The sequence below is a fragment of the Chlamydotis macqueenii genome, chromosome 2, assembly GCF_036417535.1.
Source record: "Chlamydotis macqueenii isolate bChlMac1 chromosome 2, bChlMac1.mat, whole genome shotgun sequence".
NCBI lineage: Eukaryota > Metazoa > Chordata > Aves > Otidiformes > Otididae > Chlamydotis > Chlamydotis macqueenii.
Genome location: NC_141557.1, coordinates 4,210,727 through 4,230,583, shown reverse-complemented (window position 1 = coordinate 4,230,583; position 19,857 = coordinate 4,210,727). Strand labels below are relative to the sequence as shown.

The following is a 19,857-nucleotide window of genomic DNA, read 5'->3' as shown; positions in this document are numbered from 1 at the left end:
TCCTTTTGTTAAAGAAAGGCTGGTCTAGACTTGATGACTTAATGACTTATCTGAAATATCTGCATACATTTACAGAACTGAGGCTAATCCCATCTGGTTGCTGGGCAAGGAGACTTGCAGGGATCCCTGGGAGATATAAAACCATGGCAATCACCAGATCTCACAAACAAGCAGTTGGGCTGACCTTGTGGCCTGCATTGCTTTGGTTGCATACTGCTCCTGAGTCGGCTTACGTGTTGCCTTATCCTTGCATTAGGAAGAGGCACTCTTTCAGACATCAGAAGTGATCAGTTAACATGTCAGGACCCACCGGTTGACATGGCAGCTGATCAGTTAGCCTCTGGCTGAACTGCTGAGCTGTAAGTCAGCTATCAGTGAACATCCCCAAGGTCAAAATGAGTCAACTACTAAGTCACAGACAAGCCAACTGAAGGACAATCAGAATTTCTGCTGTGTAAATATGCTTTCAAGCTGGATGTGGCTGGCTGGGATTGGGACAACCCAGGTTAACCGCTATTCCCTACTCAGCCTGGACGGGGCAGCTCATTAGCCACCGTGCCAATAATAAACACAATACTGCTGGGCTCTGAGGAAAGCATCTCTGCAGGGTTCTGATGCTGTGTCTTACGACCTTGCCAGCAGCTGTACAATTTGTCATTTTTCCCCCTCAGAAGACTGACTCGCTCATTTGACATATGCCAGTATCAAGAGTGCAATTAATTGGTTCAGCCTTTGACATGACCCCTCGCAGTCTGGGAGCTGAGAGGAAAGATGTGTCAGAAGGGTCAGAGGGTTCATTTCACTGCCTTTGGAGGCTGCTGAGCACAAAGAGCCTTCATGGAAGCTGGCCTGCTTGTTAGCATTTGGGAAACTCATTAAAGTTTCATGAGTTCTTTTTTAAACCTTCAGCTTCTCATAGCTTAAGGTCACTCTAGCACTGCTCTACAGTAATTACACTAATCAGAAATATTTTCTTTCTACTACACTAATTAATAAGTGGAGAAACTTAAGAAACCAATGTAGAACTTGACAGAACTATCCAGGTGATGCATGTTTTTGTTTTAAATACATATTTTGCCATGACTCCACAATTTATAGATATGGTCTATTTTTTTTCCAAAAGTTTCTCCCAAGAATGCTTGTTATCTTCCAGCTCTATGACATTAAATGAGAAGAGGAATAAAGTGAACTAGACTATAAAAAATTTGAAGGATTTACATGGAACTTTCACACTCATGAACCTATAATACCCTTTCCACACAGGGAAATACCATTTTCTGGGTGGGGAACTCAGAGGACGCCAATCCCCAAAGTGCTTTGTTTCTCTCCATGAATTAAAAAGAGCGGTGGCTGTTTGCAGAAGTAGGTATCTACACTGCAGATAGAGCGAGCCTGACTAAAGACCAGAGTGGTCAGAAGCCGACTATAACCCTTCGCCCAGCCTCATGCTCCACACTGTCTTGAGCGACTCAGCCCCAGAAGCAAAACACATTTTCATCCCAAGACCTGTTCACTTGCCCACATCATCTTCTTACATTGTGTTGATAATGTGCTCTAGCCAAGGTCATGACCACAGCTGGAAGACATAGCTACATACCATGGGTTCAGGGCTGTGCTATTCCCGCCATGCAAACTCCTCTTTCCTTCAAGCTGTCATGAACATACCCATCTTTGGGTATGCTGCAGCCAAACGGTCAGTATTAGGGACAGCAAAGTTTTCTTAACACTCTATAAGGAAATCTTTCTGCAAGTCAAGGGGCAGCCAGGAAACAGCACCGTTCGCCTCAGCCTAATTCAAATGATGATCCATCCCCAAAACAGCCTGCTGCAAGACTTATCTATGAAATGGGCAACACAGAAAATCACCCAAGGCATCACCCTGTTAGTCAGTGCTAAGATGCTCATAGTGGAAAAGGGGTTAAGAGGGACTTGCTTCCAGCCCCTCCAGGCCCAGCTGAAAAGCAGATCTTCTAGAGAGATGTGGGAACCTCAGTGAGTTGAGTGTCTGTTCAGGTGTGAGGCTTTAAAAGCATGTCCAAAATTTTCTTGTACTTGCTTGTCAGGATGCTGCATTGAAGACTGTTAGCAATAAGCGACCTTACTCAGAGAAAGCTTGGCACAGGAGTCCCTTGAGCTTTTCCCCACTCTGGGAAGAGTTCTTCAGGGGACATCATTGCCTATTGACTGTGTTCATCCTTGTGACCCTCACCTCAAGTCAGACCTCCACCTGATCACAGAGTCAGGTTCCTTTTTTCTGCTGCTGGTCCTTAAGCCATACTGTCCTCTATATCCTGGAGGGACATTTTTCCTTCTTCCAGCATACAGTTGGTCTTGGTCTCATGTCTCTCACTTTTCCTCATCCTCCAATATACTGCTGCCAGGTTTTCCAGGTGACTGTTAAGAATAGCAAATCTTCGTTTTGTTCTTTCCTTGGGATGTGACTTTTTAGCCTTAGAAACTGTGCTACTGTGGCCTGATGGCCAGTACTGTCCACATGTGCTCCATTGGACCGGTTAATACTAATGCTTAATGACCCTCTGCCCCAGATGCATGGGATTTTTACTGGTGTCTCCTGGGGGTTGAAGCTCAGTCTGGAAGGAAAAGATGACAGAGAAAGCTATGAAGCCATGTATTTAAAAAAGGAATTTGCTATCTGAGACAAGTCTCCATAGTGATTCCTCTGTATCAAACCCAATCCTTAAGCTGACATCCAAGAAACTGCAGTGAAGTACCACTGCCTCCCCCAGGGAATACTCAGGGGGACACTATGCATTGTCTTCACTGCAAGTTGGAGTGGTGATTTATTGCAAAGGAGAAGAGTGAAAAGATTTAAATAGTGTCATAAGCAAGCAACTAGTCCAGATCCAAAGTAAGCTTACACTTGCTCTCAGATGCCAGTTGGCACACACATTATCTGCAACACTCAACACTGTAAGTGTTCTCCTGGAAGAGCCCTTATGAATTCTGTTCAAGCACTTATGTGTTCATGGATGTTCAATTCCATAATGATTCACTAAAAAAAAAAGGAAGTATTTTCTTCTGTCATAGTTTAGTCCCACTTGGGACCAAGCTATGCAGTCTCTCACCCACTCCCCCCACCCTCCAGTAGGTCAGGGAGGAGAACTGCTAAAGAAAAGAAGGCAAAACTTGTGGGTTGAGATTAAAAAAAAAAAAAAAGAACAACAGAAGAAAACAAAGTAGAGATAGAAAACAAACAGACAAAAAACAGTAACAGAAAATACTTAAGAATGTTATTTACAGTACTGTAGCTCATGATGAATCCCGATGCCCAGCTCCCTCTCAGGTAGCAGGAACCTGCCCTCAGCACCCTCCTCACTTATACACTGAGCATGGTGTCACATGGGATGGAACAGCCCTTTGGCCAGTTTGGGTAAACTATCCCAGCTGTTGGCTAATTAGTAACCTATCCCCAGCCACAGGCACCACCAGCTCCAGTTCCTCTCCCAGCTCAGGTGAAAATTGACTTTATCCTAGCTGGAACTGACGTCTTCATACACAATATGCTATAAATCAGAAGCAACTTGATGAGTTTGCTTCACATGCACAGGCACACACTCGCAATCGAACACGTACGTACACACGTATGCACTGGTACATCAACACACACACACACACACAGGTTGTCGTTTCGTCATATCCACAACTATTTTCCCGGCATATCTGACACTTTTCCTGCTGATCCAAAAGCCACATCTGAAACATCCCAGATCTGTGCTGTGAATGATTATTTTGCTGAAAGAGACATGGGGTTTTAAAAGGCATCCCAGTGTAAAGGAGACAGTTTTGCCTGAAGAGCTGTGACTTGATTCATCTTTGCACCTTTGCCAGGAGAAAGCAAAGGAAGAAGTTTATTTTGAAGAAAGGAGGCGTCAGCGTATTTCCAAGACACCTGAGGTGTGCTTGAAAAAAACACAGCTGCCAAAACACTCATGTTAGTTCTTTTGCAGTGTTACTGGAATGACTGACTAGATTACTACCAGAATGAAAGGATAATTCAGGCTGTAATGGATCTCAGGAGATCTCTAGTCCAACCCTGTGCTCACAGCAGGATCAGCTATGATCACAGATTGAGTCGCTCAGGGCTTTATCCAGTTGGGTCTTGAAAAATCTCAGGAGACGGAGACTGCACATCCTCATCCCCCCTTTTCCTTATATCCAACGTGACCCTTTCTTGTTTCAACTTATGTCTGTTGTCTCTTGTTCTCCTGCCATGCACCACTGTGAAAGGCCTGGGTCTGTCATCTGGGTAACCTCCTTGTAGTTACTGATGGGCTGTTATTAGGTTCTCCCAAAGCCTCCTCTTCCCCATGCTGAACCAGCTCCTCCAGCCTCTCTGCATATGGAAAACGGTCTGGAGCTGAGCATCTTGGTGGCCTGTGGCTGAACTTGCTCTAGTTCATCAACGTCTTCTTGTACTGTGGGAGTTTGGGCTGAGTGCAAAGCAGAGGGGGATAATCATAGTATCATAGAATGGTTTGGGTTGGAAGGACCTTTAAAGGTCATCTAGTCCAACCCCCCTGCAAGGAGCAGGGACATCTCCAACCAGATCAGGTTGCTCAGAGTCCCATCCAACCTGGCTTTGAATGTTTCCAGGGATGGAGCATCCACCTGGGCACCTCTGGGCAACCTGTGCCAGTGTTCCATCACCTTCAGCATAAAACATCACTTCCCTTAAAACAACCCAGGCTGCTGTTAGCTGTTTTTGCTGCCAGGACACATGGCTGGCTTGGATTCACCTCATCATCTACCAAAATGCCTGGGTGCTTTTCCACAGGGTTGTTCCTCAGCCAGTTGGCCCTCAGCTTCTGGAGAGGGCACACGCAGCTAAGGGACTCCCTTTTGCTGTCCAGGACATCTGTGAATCATCCCACAGCTCTGCTCACAGGTATCCCAATTAATCAGCCAATCATTAAGTTGCTTATAAAAGACAGCATGGAAATCACTTACAGTCTGCCTGGACCTTGGAAATGGACAGTGCCATTGGAGGCCAAACAACACTGGGAGACATGGCTGGTGTGGAAGGCAGGGAGGAGATAATTCTCTCAGAGACACGACTGCAGTTTGTGAAGGTGTAGCTCAAAATGAGATAAGAAGCTGGGTTTGACTGGCAAATTCGTCATCAGAGATGTGAGCTTCTCCCTGTAAAAACCCAAGAACCTTGGCCCAGAAGTGAACCCAGTGCAGGGCTTCCCCATGCGCTCCTGTTCCCTCCTGCGCAGCCAGGGTTTTGTCTCTGAGCTGGGACGGTCCCTGCAGGGTGCTTTAGGTGCCCAGGCAGCCACAGGTTTACTTGCATGTGCCAATGCAAATTTGGAAACATTTGTCTTCTTGAGACAAGTGTGTGTAGCTCACCTCCAGCTCAGCCAGCATTTTTATCAAATGGTGTGCAGTGAAAAGGGAAGCTCTTACTTATCTGTTTTGCTCCCAGTATTTTTCTCCTGGGATGATTTCCAAGCAGTTTAATTCAAATGAATTCATTTCTGAGAAGCTTCATGTCTTGATCTTATGCCATACCTTGGGAAGGCATCAGCAGCTATCTTCGCTGGTGTTTCGAGGATGGTGAGCATTTTGTCATCCCAGCTTAGATGTGCCAAATGTTCTTGATGACAGAAGTGAACTCTCCACCAGAAGAACTACACAGTACAGCAAAGACAAGAATATCACCATTGCTATCAGTCAAGAGAACTGAGGACTTCTCCTTCCAAACTCCTATGGGTGAGAACTTGCAAAGCTGAAAATGTTATTTTTATCTTCTTCAAATTGTCTGCACTAGTAAAATAAAGAGTATCATATTTTTGCTTTTAAACCATGCCTAGTAGCAGAGAAAGCAGAGACCCCCTCGTAGTCTCATCTCTTTAGGCAGTGCAAATTTTACTGGCTTCAGTGCACTTTTCATCAAAGCCATTGCTTGAAGAAAAAATCACCAGCGTCCCTCCTAGCTTCCTTGGCTTATTAGGTCTCTCTACACTACGTCTGGAGCAAACAGAGGCTAATTTGCAGGATCTTGGATTAGCTGACTTGACCCTGTCCACTTTTTCGATTTCTCCCTAGGGGAAGATCAGAAGTTGAGTAAGTGTAGAAGACATGCATAAGTGTCCATTTCCATCTGAAAGAGCTTAGAGAAGGTGGGACATCTGCACAGGCCATACAGCTGCTTTTCTGGACTGATGGCTACAAGACAGCTGGCATTCCTGGAGCATCTGAAATGACACTACAAGCCGGTATTTAGAAAGCTGAATCAAGCCCTCAGCAAGGCCACGAGCTCCTCCTGAAGCAGATGGCTCCTGAAGGCCAGCTAAGAAGCTCTGCAGACTTCACTGCACAATTTGCTTCAGTATGCCCCAAATGCAGTGGGAGATCAGATGCCTGACTTACTGAGACAGAGACCAAATTTAGGTGTCTTCATCTATTTATTGATCTTAAATGTTTAGCGAATATTTATTGTGAGTGAAAACAGGGCATCTCAGAAATAGCCCTGGAACACTGGTACAAGGTCGGTGCCCTGGTGTTGATACATTTCAGTGGTTTACTGTGAGGTCAATGACTTTACGTTTTAAAGAACCTTGTGAAAGCAAACCCTGCAGTTGAGTGTCTATTGCCAGAGACATTAGTTCACTTGTTCAGGTCTCAAATTTATTTTCTACTCAGACCTGCCAGACACCTGAACAACACAGATTTGAGGTCAAGTGTATGGATTACACCACAGTCCTTCAAAGTCTGGTTGTCCAATTCACAGCGTTCAGATAAGACTGACTTCTTTCTGTAGCCACACCACGGGACTAGAAAAATGCATGGCTAACAGCATCTAGATTAGGGTTGGACAGATCTGGCAATTCTTCAATTCCAGTTCTGGTATTTGGACTCCTTGTGAAGTGCAAAAAAAGGACTTTTTACCGCCTCTTTACTGCTTACTAGCCGCAGTATCCTTGTCCACGTCACCGGTATGGGATGCAGGTTACCAGATTCTGCACTGTGGCTGTCTCTACATAAGCTGGTAACTCAGGTGGCCTTCATGGGCAAGTGACAAAACAGGTGTTGAGTGCAATTCCCCTGCACTATCATAGACATCTCCTTTCAGATCAAATGACTCCATTGACTGTACTGAGCAGCTCTCCAACAATCAAAGAAAGAAATCACTCTAGCTGAGACTTGCAAAGAGGTAAAGTCAATTGAGTCCCACTAGAATGGTCTCTGGAAGAAGAGTATCCTGTGCCTAGATTGTACTTCTGCTCCACATACAGGACAAGTCCTCCCTTCACTGCCTCTGAGACTCCAGTTGTGGCTGACAACAGAGACACACGACTAAGACAACCCCTTCACTACAGTACTAGCGAAGCCTCATCTGACAAAGGGCTGGCTTCCCAGTGCAAAGATAATAGCCAGTCACTCTGGCTTAGTCCTCCAAGGGCAGATGCAGCTGTGCCCACCAAGTTGTGCTTTGTGTCTATTAAGAAAAAGAAAATACCCCACTATCGGGGAAAGAAACCAGTCCAGTGAAAGCATTGCTGTGTAGCTGCATTGCACTTGTACTTCAGAGGTGGGTGCATGTCCACAGCAGTGAGGAAAACTCAGGATGAATCCTCGCTCTTCAATCCCAAAATATGAGAGGCAGGTTGGTTTCACAGCTAACATGGGCTGTACTGAGTCAGAGTTATGGTACTGAGTAGGATCTTATTGCACCTAATAAAATCAAATGAAGGCTACAGGCAGACAGGTGAACTTAAGGAAGCAATAAGATGATATTGATCAGTTGACAGATTGGAGGAAAAAGAAACAACCTTCAAAGCACTATTTCCATGGAGACTACCTTCCACTCTGTGTTTCTATGGCAGCTTTCATCAGGAGATCTTGACTACCCTATGGTCTGCCTGGTCCTTGAGGTGGAGGAGAGAAAGGGAAAGTTAGGAATTGCCTGTTTATTGGGAACAGAGAGGGCAAATGTGAGCCTGACACCAATTCTACTGACACCAGTAAGAGTCCTTCCAGAGATGTGAAATGTATGCCTAGAAAACAGACCAACTGCGACCACCTTGCGAATGCAGAGAGCCCACAGATCATGTGCCTCAGCTTGTGGCTCCAGAGGAACCAGAACATGAGCTCCAGGACACAGATATTCCACCTCTTGTTGCCAACCAGGAGGGTTTGGTCCTCACTGAAAGGTTAGGCAGCCTACAAAGTAGTAATAGATTGTCTACAGGGCAGCCATGTGCAGAACAGCTAGAGTGCACTGCATATAATGTGAAAAGCTTTGGATTGAGCATCAGGTATCCAATATCAGACAGGAAACCCTCAGCTGATGTAAAAGATATTCCTTCCACTAGCTGCCACAAAGCAGTCAGGCCCTAGGACTTTGCCTGATATAACCGAGACCCTGCCTTTTTTCCCTCAAATCCTGGCATTTATGACCCCCCAGATACGCTGTGTTCAGTTAGACACCTGTCTGTCTCCATCGTTCTCCCCTGCTCTGCACTCTCTGAGAAAACAAAAAAAGGCCACCCTCAAAATAATTTTTTATTGCTCTTCCAGGGAAGGGCTGAAATCTTGCTCTTACAAGCTCACGGAGGAAATTCAAGCTTGATTTTCATCGCAGTGCTCTAGAGAAAATGGGACGTGGCTGTCAGTACCTTGGCCATGACAGACTACAGAAAGCCTCCATGGCAAAACCAGTATGTGTTAGCATGTGATCACTCTAATATAAGAATGATGGGGAGAAACTCTTTAGCAAGCCCAGGGGATAATGGTTTTAAAATAGAAGGAGGTAGATTCAGACTTGATATAAGGAAATAATTTTTTACAATGAGTAAATGCTGTATGTCCACCAAGATGTCTTGAAACAGGGTCTGAAGGACTGAAAATCTCTGCTTTGGACAAATAATAATTGGAAAATGGATTTTATTTTTTTGAGACAATACACTCCTGGTAGCAGCAATAACCTGCAATTTCTGACATTACCTGCTGCATTGCAAATACCTTTTTCATCCCAGACTGGCCTAGAGACAGAGCAAACACAGAGGTACTCAATACAGTTATTTCTAACCTGTAGATAGATCTGTTCCTTCAAACACAAAACGCCAGGAGGCTCTGCATCGCTACTGTGATGCGCGCAATGAATAAAAGCACTGACACATTCCTCTCTCATCAGACCCTTTTGTCTCCCAGCTACCACGAAGATGGTTGGCATCACTTTGCAGAACTCAGGGCACTGACAGCAGTGAGTGGCACAGGCAGGCACATTTCCAGTCTTATTTGTATCTCTGCTGCGCTGGGATCTATCATGCTAGTTGGCACGCCATGTGAAGATCCTTCCCTGCTCCTCCTCTTTGGCACGGATGATAGGTCTAACTAGACAGAATCTCAAACCTCCCTTCTTCCTCCTCCCTCAGTTATCTCACTGAGGCACATGAATTCAAATGGCAGTTAGGAGGGGGAAAAGTTACAAAATTTTAATTTGTTAATTTAAATTTGTGCATTGTCAATCAGCTCAAAGTTGAATATGATCAAGCTGTTAGGACAGGACGCCTCCAAAAGCAGGGGACTAACAGTAGTGTCTTCCAAGATATTTTCCAGTCCTCTGTAGTCCTGAAAATTAGAGAGAGATCTATTTAAATCTGGAGATTTAAATCCAGCTTGTGCTGAAAAGTCCCTTAAAACATGTGAAGAAAATTCAGAATAAGCATGCTAAAGTGGAAAGAGCAAATTACTCCAGCATTGGGGTGATGGAAAAGAGATTACAGAACTTGCCTTTTTCTTTTTGCTGTTGCAAAGAAGTCCAATGTAGGGATTAGGAATGCAGAGGGACAGGGATCCAGTGTAACACCATGAGCTGAGAAGGGAGACAAGTCACCTTGCATTTAAACGTCCTCTTGCTTGGATTATATTGTAGGGTTGTTCTTCTTATTGGCTCATTATCAAACAGGATTTCTTTCCCTGATCGTAGATACAAAAACACTCTCAGGAAAGGTATCCTCTTCCTTTCCAGAGTAAAGAAAATGATGCTTGGTTTTATTGAAACCAACCCAGAGTAGTGTTTATTATTGAAAATATACAGTATTTTTGAACATCACATAAAAAGCCTAGGTAGATACATCTGCTCTAGTTCAAAATGCTGAATAGATAACCTTTGTGCAGCAGGTAGCACTATCCTCATAATGCACACATCCTCTTCACATTATTATTTTTACAGTGCTTCCCTTTTGTATTTTTTAAACCCAGAAAACACGTTCTGTCGTCCTGTCCCACCCCAACCCTCTTAGCTGAAAAAACCCAAAGACTTTCCAGAGGCTACTTACATTGTGTCAAAAGCACGGGGCTAAGAGAAGTAAGGATTATTTATACAAATATTTAAAGATATTGCTGTCCTTTTCAGAATTTTGTGTATGAACAGGGCATAGTTCTTGCAAAGGAAAATGCTCTGTGTTAAACAGTCCAGCGATGCCCTGGCCAACTCCCAGTCTATCAACGGGAGAAATGGGGAAGGCAGATAAATTCACATTCCTCACACCACCTTTCAGATGCCCTTTTTCTTGCTGCCACGTGTTCTCAACTGACAGTTCTGCAGAGAAGAAATTTTTACAAAGAACCAAGAAAGAGATGGGCTACCTATACACCAAACTGTTGAAATCATTGGGAATCAATGTACAGGGTGAGATGGGCAGTATGTTAAAAATAGTCTTTGTTCACCACAATACGGAAGAGAAAAACAGAAAAAAAGGAGAAAAAATTTAATTGTTCCTGCCAGTGTGCTGTTTAGACTTTGCATTGTCAACTTCCACAAAGTGCAACCAGTGTTGAAACTCTTTCTTCTCTGAAGCTGTTTCACCACCACCTCCTCCAAGAAGCTTTCTCCCGGTTGCCTTAAAGCAGCGTCACGAATAGGGGAGATGAGAGAGTCCACGAAAATATGATGGGCACCTCATTGCGAAAGACAGCAGTGCAGAATAAAGGAAGAAAGGGGCTTGGGGAGAGTGAAGAAGAACCCTGAAGGCCACCCGGTGGTGCGTTTATGTACGGGGCATATCACACAACTGCAGTCTGTTTGATACTATGGAAGCTGATTCGTGTTGGAGACGTGGGGATGGACATGGCACGTGCCACGCGCACTCGGAGGGAGTGATGGTCTTGCCAGCGGTGCCATCTTTTCCGGGCAGCAGAACGGACCTGGTGAAAAAAAAAGGAAAGAATGTTAATGCTTAGAATATTTATCTGTCCTCTGTAAAGGGATGCTAGACAGTTCTGAGACAAATGATGATACGTGCCAAGCCAGGCTCGATTCAGCTGCCTTAACATGGGCATCTAGTTCACTTGATATTCTCCTGGGTACTGCACGCTGGGAAAAACATGGATTTCACGTATCTTGTGTCTCATATCTGATGTCTTAAATACGCCAGAGCATTTCGAATGGCAATAAATGCCATTAAATCAAGCTCTCAAGATGGAAGCATCTGATGAAGGTCTTACAGACATCTATCAGAGGGTCTGTAGTTGCCCCTGCTTCCCTTGAACATGAAGGGGAATCTCAGATCATCTAAGTAAACATTAGTGTCTACAACACAGACACATCTGGCCTAATCCTTGTGACCATCTCGCGTAGGCGGCGGAGAGCTACTCCACAGTCAACAGAAGGCCATCCTCAAGCAGATGCCTCAGGCCAGATCAGTCTTGCACTTCAGGTGTATATATTGTTGCATGAACCAAAGACAGAGCCCAGGAGCTCTAGCTCAAATATAATCTATGTAAGCAAGAGAAAGACAGGTGATAAAAACCCGATAGGAACCCCAGCCTCAAACATAATGGGAGGGAAAGCTTGAGATACCCCTAACATAGACTGTAATCAATTCCTGCCAAATCATTGGCATAGAAGACTCTAAGTCAGAAGCTTAAAGGAAACATTTAGACAAAATTGTGGATATTTTCATTGATTTCTGCTTACTGTAGAGTCGAGAGCAAGACCCCCAACCTAGGCAGCTAAGTAAGCCTACAAAATCAGGTGAGATGAATCTGGGCCCGGTTTCTCAGACTGTCAATGGGTAATGTACTCATGACACTCTGATAGGATGTTGACATTCTGCTGCTAACTTGAAATCCAGTCAACTTTGAAAAAAAGAGCATTTTTAGATGAACCTCTATATCAAGCCAAGGCCTCCTTTGCCAAAACCACATTTGTTTAGAAGGTGGGGTTATAAATAATATAATGTAGACATTACACCTCAGCTACTGATCCACAGTTCTATTCCTGACCAAGTGAGAACCAGTCAGTATGGTCAAAGAGTATGATTCATCTCCTCCCAAAGCATGTGTCCAAAGTAGGCCAGGTACTGTGGTCAGATAAAAAATACCGATTCCCTTTCATTAGTTACAAAGTGAGTCTAGACAATTAGCCTTAGATGTCTGGATTATAAATTTAGCTAAATTAAGACAATATTGATATCTTACCCTGAATGTTTTTCAGTCTTCAATGTACTTATCTTCACTGCATCCCTCAAAAGTAGAGGAGTGCTCTTATCCCCATTTTACCACCGCCAGGCGAAAGCTCGGGTATTAATAGCAGTGATGTTGTTGTAGAGTAGACCTCAACATGGATCAGCTACCATGGCAACTGTACAAGGCCTGGGATGAGCTTGCACAGCCTGTGTGAAACCCATGCTGACACAGCTTCTCAGCTATCAGCACCTTTCTGGGTGTATCTGTAATCACCTCTGAGATTGCAGGGAAGATGGTGTTGAAACCCACTGTCCAAAGGTGCACAGCCACTGCTTTTCTCTGTTTTTTTAAAACTTGGGGTCTGTCTTTAGGTGCAGTGTGAAGTCTACTGAAAACGTGAGGAATGCATACTCCCCAACCCCACCTCAGACCAGCTCCTACATGTTGTGCTCAAATAAGCTGATGAGCTCTAGTAGCAGAGGTATTTCCCGCTCAAGCCACAAACTGTCAGTCCTATATGAACAGGAATGATGGGCTGATCGTTAAAAACATACAACAGTTCAGAATGACATGGGAAGGGGGGATTTGCACTCCTCTCAGATGGTTTCAATCCTCCCATTTCTTGGTGGGCATTCAGGGGCTTAGACAGACCCGTAGTCTATAGCTCTACTACTTAGAAAATCTGTACTGTTGTGGTCCGGAACCTAACAATTCCTTCTCATCACCAGCTTTGTCCATGAAATACACCTCATTTGTGAGTATCAACTTGGAAAACAGTTTTGCAATCAGCCTCTTTGGTGCCTTGTCAGGGGAATCCTGAAGCCAGAAATCTGTCTTTTCTATCAGAGCCCTTCCAGAAGGCACAGATTCAGCAAAACGGACCTGAGGATCTCCACACTGAGGACTGCCACACTGGGTTTCTTCCTTTTTATTTTGAATCAATGATTTGTTTCAATATAAAATAATAGGTTTTACACTTAATAGGTGGGACAGACCCTAGAAGAATAAAGGCTATGAGGGGAGAGGACTGCTTGCATGGCAAAGTGGAAGAGTGAACATCCAATGAAAAAACAATTAAAGTTAAAAGACAGCACTGCCAGGAAAAACATGATCATCATGAATGAATGAGTAAAATGAGAGAGTTATATGGGATAGTCAGGGTCAGGATGAGCTGACTCAGCTGTGTGCTACTTCAGTAGAAGCCAGCCTGGACTGCTGACTTTCACTGTCTTGTCAGATGGACCTCATGAGTTCACCGAACCCTTCTGTTAAAACATGAGAAACAGTGGAAAGAAGATATGTCATGGTCCTGAACTTTTTCTGGATGCCCATTGTTTGCAAACCTATCATGCTTCTACCTGGAGTGGCCAAGGGATCCTTATTTTTGATTCTGGATTTAAGGGTGCATATAATACACACCCAAAGGGAAATACCTGTGCCAGAGTACATACAGGGGCGGGGATGCATCTCATCTGAAAGCTTGATCAATTATTTATGCTTTCAATATAGATAATGGAGAAAGTGAGACGATCCTCTTAAGGTGACTTAGATATGTGGAATGAATAAGTCCTTGCTCCATCTTTCTCCTCAGATTACAAAACCAGTTTAGCTAAATGTTGGGCAGCAAAGGCAAATGGTGTAAGTAACATGTAAAGTGTCAGAGGGGTATCATTGTCATGGGAAAATGGTCCCATGAAGAACATGAGGGATGTTGCCTCTCAAATGCTCATTTCTCCCCAGATGTCACCAAATGCTGAAATATTGTATGAAAAAAATCAGTTAAGTCCTCAAAGAGGTGAATTTCCTTCTCTCTGGTGCAAAAGCAGACAATAAATCTCCGTGTACAGCACAGTCTTGCTAAAGATGTTAACAGCAAACCGGAAGTGCTGGGAATTCAAGTATCCCAGGTACTCCTACAGCATTTCCTTGGGTCACGAAAAGGGGGAGTCACCTGGTAGGTTTTTTTTTGTGTTTCTGAGCAACTTGTGTGAACAGATACTTACTCAGCCAGTGAAGCCAGATTAGATTTATCATTTGTGCTTCAAACCAACCAAGTCAAAAAGAGACACCTGGAGATAAAGACGTGAGTCTGAGCAAGCAGTTGTCCGAATGGCTTTCACGATATTCTTTACAAGCTTTCAGACAGGATAAAAAGTAGTAACAAAAGTGCTGTCTTCTTGTACAGCTGGAGCCATTCCTAATGGGCTGGCCACATGAAAATAGATTCTGCACTTACAGGGGTGAGTGCAAAGCATTTCTTAATGACAGAATAATTCACTGCAATTAGGATGTGACCAGAGCGCAAGCAGAAAAGGTTAAGTTCAAATTTATCTCTTACAACTGAAGTCAAAAACAAACGCTAGCTTAACTTCAGGTCAGGAAAGAAAAAAGAAAGCCCACTGTGACTGCTATAATAACGTGTTAAAAAAGACACCAAAAAAGCTATTACACAGTGAAAGAGTAATCGAAAAAGATAAAGCAAAAGAGCAACTTCAAACCTGGTTGTTAATCTCCAGGAGAGCAACAACCCGTGAAGCATTTGTAGAGTCAGTACCATGTCCTAGAGTCAACGTTAGCACAACTATGACCTGAAATTAGCAGCACTTCCCTGTAATAGCCCAAAGATGCTATCATCAGTGGCTAGAGCTTAACAAGGAGTGCCCAGAATACAAATTATCAACTTCACCTCTACCTAACTTTAGTTGCTTGAGATGAAAAAGTTTATCCGTGCTTCTGAGCTGAGCACTCAGCTCTCTGCGTTGACCCTTGGTCTGTCTTTTTCTTGCAGTTACTCTCTCAGAATTACCCTTTTCAGTTCTTTGCACTTTGCGTAGTGTGAATAATCACAGCTTCTCAACATGTGATTTACCAACATATTTGTGCCTACAGAGTGTGGGCACTGCTCTCAGCAAGATTGCTTTAGAGCAGTCAAGAGAAAGAATTCAGGTGATGGGATGGAGAGAAGTCAGTGGGTGATAGTTTTTATTTCCTGACTGAATCACCTAACTGAGGAGATCTCAGACTTTCAGATCCCATCTGAAAATCACCAAAAACCACACGTGTTCATAAAAGCTGTTAAGATCCCTCCTCAGAAAAACAACCAAAAGAATGAAAAAGATGGAGAGAAGGATGAAAACATGCAAAGACGGTTTGTTTTTGATAATATAGATGTCAACTTTGTATTGCTATTACTTGTGCTAGACAGTGGCTGCTGGCTAACTTCTTGCAGCCATCAATTAGAAAGGAGCTGAAGAAAGAGCCTTTAGAGACAGTAAAAATCAGTTTTTGGAAGAAATGTCATGTCTTACTAGGAGAAAGGAACAAAGCTTGATCCATTTACACAGTGCTTAGAACAAAGGGGCCCACTCACTTGGGGCTTCTTGATGTAATACTAAAATGTAACAGCAGTAACGTAGGTAAAAAGGAAGGCTCTGATACGGAGAGCAGGATTAAATGAGCTGTCATGGTAATGGAAGCTGGAAGTAAGACTACTGGGATGCCACCACACTCTGTCCTCAGAGAACATCTCTCACATGGAAGTGTTCACAAGTGAGGGCCAGAAGGACAGGAGGTCCTCTCAGACTACAGAACAATCATGGCGTTCAGTAGTCTGTGACTACACAACCCTAGTCAAGTTCTTGCTTGGCTCCCATGCAACTATTTATGCCCAGAAAATCTGATCCAAAGACAAATGAAATAAATTAAAAATTTTATGTAGGTCTCAATAGCCTTTGAAACAGATCGGTTTTTGCTCAACGAAAACAGGTTTCAGTGATGAATTAATCAAGTTCTACCTACACTTAAGCACCTTTGTGCCATGTTGCAGATCCTTGTGCTGCAGTTGGAGGTAACTGGAGAATAACTTTAGACTTTAAATATCTGTGGTTATGAATGGAGGTGAAAATTATGGAAAAGTTGATGAAGATTTATTCAACCTTATTGTAAGCTACAGATGAGCAAGAGGGACTTTCAAGCAATATCCAGATCAGCAAAAGGGAACTGGTTAAGCAGATTTAAATTTTAAGACACTGGTCTCTCTGTGTCTGACTCTGCAGTTTAATCCACTTTCATGAAGTTTCTGAAGCCCTGGCCTCTCTCTGTATCCAACAGAGACAGGAAAGGCTGTAAGGTATTGGCAACAGTTAATCAAAAAGAGACAACTAAAATAAGTCAGCTGAAACCTACCCTGATGAGGGTGAATCATTGCCTATAAATGAAGTTGAAGGTGATCAGCTCAACTGCATATGTGTATGTATTAGAAGTCTACTGCTAGCTGGATAAATCCCATCCGCTACCTAACAGAACCTAAAGTAATGTAAGGCGATGCCTTACATGATACCTTCAAAGTCTTCCAAAGGGTTAGGGTGTCCCTCAAGGGAGGAGGGACAGTAAATGCTGGATTTAATAGTAAATGCTGTGAAGAAGCCTACCATAGAATCACAGAATCATGGAATCATAGAATGGTTTGGGTTGGAAGGGACCATTAAAGGTCACCTAGTCAACTCCCCAGCAAGGAGCAGGGACATCTCCAACCAGATCAGGTTGCTCAGAGCCCCGTCCAACCTGGCCTTGAATGTTTCCAGGGATGGGGCATCCACCACCTCTTTGGGCAACCTGTGCTGGTGTTCTATGACCCTCATTATAAAAGTTTTTTTCCTAATATCTAATCTAAATCTGCCTCCCTCTATTTTGAGTCCGTTACCCCTTATCCTGTCACAACAGACCCTACTGAACAGTCTCTCCCCATCTTTCCTGTAGCCCCCTTGACGTACTAGAAGACCACTATAAGGTCTCCCTGGAGCCTCCTCTTCCCCAGGCTGAACAGCCTCAACTCTCTCAGCCTGTCCTCATAAGAGAGGTGCTCCAGCCCTCTGATCATCTTTGTGGCCTCCTCTGGAATCACTCCAACAGGTCCATGTCCTTCTCATACTGGGGGTTCCAGAGCTGGATGCAGTACTGCAGATGGGCTCTCACCAGAGCAGAGTAGAGGGGCAGAATCACCTTCCTCAGCCTGCTGGCCACGCTCCTCTTGATGCAGCCCAGGATACGATTGGCTTTCTGGGCTGCATTTGCACATTGATGGCTCATGTTGAGCTTTTCATCCACCAGTACCCCCAAGTCTTTCTTAGCAGAGCTGCTCTCAATCCCTTCATCCTCCAGCCTCTATTGATAGTAGGGGTTGCCCCTACTCAGGTGCAGGACCCAGCACTGTACTGAAAGGAGACTGCAGTCCTGTAATGAACTGCTGCCTGGTGGTCCCAAAGGGAAAGTTTGATCCCTTCAGTTGACTCAAGTTGACCAGACATCCTCAAAGGTATTTAGGAGTAGTACTCATATCCACTTTTTTTGACTACTTTGCACAGAAAGCAATCATTGTGGGAGATAGAATTAAACTTTAGCCCTCCAGTCCACCCCTCTCTTCATATTTATTCAGTGATTCGAAGGAACGCTTAATGCACTTCCTTTGGGTTCAGAATGATTAATGTGAAGTCTGCTTAGATTGATGGGCAGGTAGATGACTAACCATTTAGGTGGTGATTCATAACTGGCAATTATAATGAATAGCCTCCCAAGATGATCAGATCAAAGTAAGCCACCTTGAGCTTAATAGATTTTGAGAGACAGATGGTGCCTGCGTAAAGGGTCAACACACACACACACACACAAAAACCAACACATTTATCTTTGCTTTGCATTTCGTTGTGAGAATAATTTACAGTGCCATCTAACGAAGTGACTTGTTCTGTTTCTCTCTTGTTATGGTTTCTCTCTAAGTCAGCTAACTGCTTTCCATTTTACACGTTCATTCATAGCTGATTATTGACATTGACCAGACAATACTAGGATCTGAGACCTGCTTGAGCTGAGAATTCATGCTTTGCAGGATGATTTCAGACACAGGCCTTGCTAGTTATGTAGCCCTTCAGGACATGGTTAGAAATGAAGGACAGCCACCTTATAGACAGAGGTTTCACGAATTACACAGTAATTAAGGTTGAAAGGGACCTCAGAAGGCCTCTAGCCCAACACCATGATCAAAGAAAGTCCACCATAGAAATTATATCCAGTTTTGAAATTATGTTAGGGCCGTATCCAGTCATTTTGAGCACATCCAAGGACAGAGATCTCAAAATGCCTCTGGGCATCTCTTCTAGTGCTTAAACACCCTCACTATGGTTTTTTTTTTTCACCATGTTCAATCCGAATTTCTGCTATTTCCTTCATTCATTTTGATAGGTGAGACTGCTCTTCTTGTCTAGCCCTTCATCAAGCACTATCCCTTTATAAGTTTGAGTCGTTCTCACATACCATCACCTTCATTCACAAGCACCCTGTTACATTCCAGCTACTTTATTATCTCCCATTACGGCTGGTAAGGTTTCCAAGGATCGCAGAACTCTCTGAGGGATCAGCAGTGGTGGTTATTGGAAATGACATGAAGCACTTAATAATAAGGATAGATGTTCCCTGGAGGCAGGGATCCTTCCTCCATTGTCCGCTTGTTTCCATCATGTCTTTGTTGAGGTAGCAGAAGTGGAGCTAGGCCTATCTGTGAAGTTCTCATTCCTCCGGAGGTTTACCAGTGGCTGGCCACAAATATTTTATTTCCTTTTATGGGGGATGCTGTAGCACCTGAGATCTGACTTCCTCCCCTCCAGATTCCAAGGAACAGCAGCCATAAGACCAAAGCTAACACAACCATACAGGAAAATATATTTGGAATACGAAACACTATAAACGCACATGTTCCCTCTCTCTCTGAAATACTTTACTTTCTCTCAGGAGAAAACCATCATTAGCAAGGAGGTCTGGCTGAGAAGATAGATACCACACTAGAAAAGGAACTGGAGGGAAGATCCATCTTCTTTTAAAGACACTTTATCTGGAATCAGTCAAAGAGAGAACAGAAATGCTGGGAATGTTATATCCATAGCCTATATAGCCTATGATGGTGGTATAGTAAAGAACTGAAAGACGACCCTGGAGACAACACTATGAAGAACCCCTAAGTCAGCTGTGAGCCTAGAGATCAACAAAGAGTGACTATAGTGCTAGTGAGCGTCACTACTGCCTTCTGTTGTCTTCCCTCAATGCTCTCCTACGAAAAGCCAAAGGTGACAACTGTCTTCTTTGGCCTAACAACAGTGACCCTCTTTTGGTACTGAAACTATAATGAATATTTTTCCTGGGTTTCCTATCATGCAGACAATTATAAGGCTACTCTACATATGCCTAAAGACTATCACCTTCACTAAGCCTTTTTTTCAGTTTCTGGTCTGGCTGTGACCTGGATAGGATAGTGATGTTTTTATTCAACATTCAGTTCTCAAGATCATTGTCAGAAAAATCAAAGGTACCACGTGAAATGAACCCCAAACAAACACCTTTTTGAAAGACAGGCTTTGATTAAACACA

At 43.7% G+C, this 19,857-nt stretch overlaps 1 protein-coding gene across 2 annotated transcripts in view; it reads right to left on the bottom strand.

Moving 5' to 3' along the window:
- Window positions 1–8,896: 8,896 nt before the first annotated feature.
- CRHR2 (corticotropin releasing hormone receptor 2) overlaps window positions 8,897–19,857 on the bottom strand; it is a 157,169-nt gene continuing 146,208 nt past the window's right edge. For both annotated transcript variants that reach the window (XM_086741511.1, XM_086741512.1), the window contains one exon: window positions 8,897–11,178. In XM_086741511.1, coding sequence (XP_086597637.1) covers window positions 11,038–11,178 — 141 coding nt within the window. In that variant the 3' untranslated portion in view covers window positions 8,897–11,037. The remainder of the gene's footprint in view (window positions 11,179–19,857) is intronic.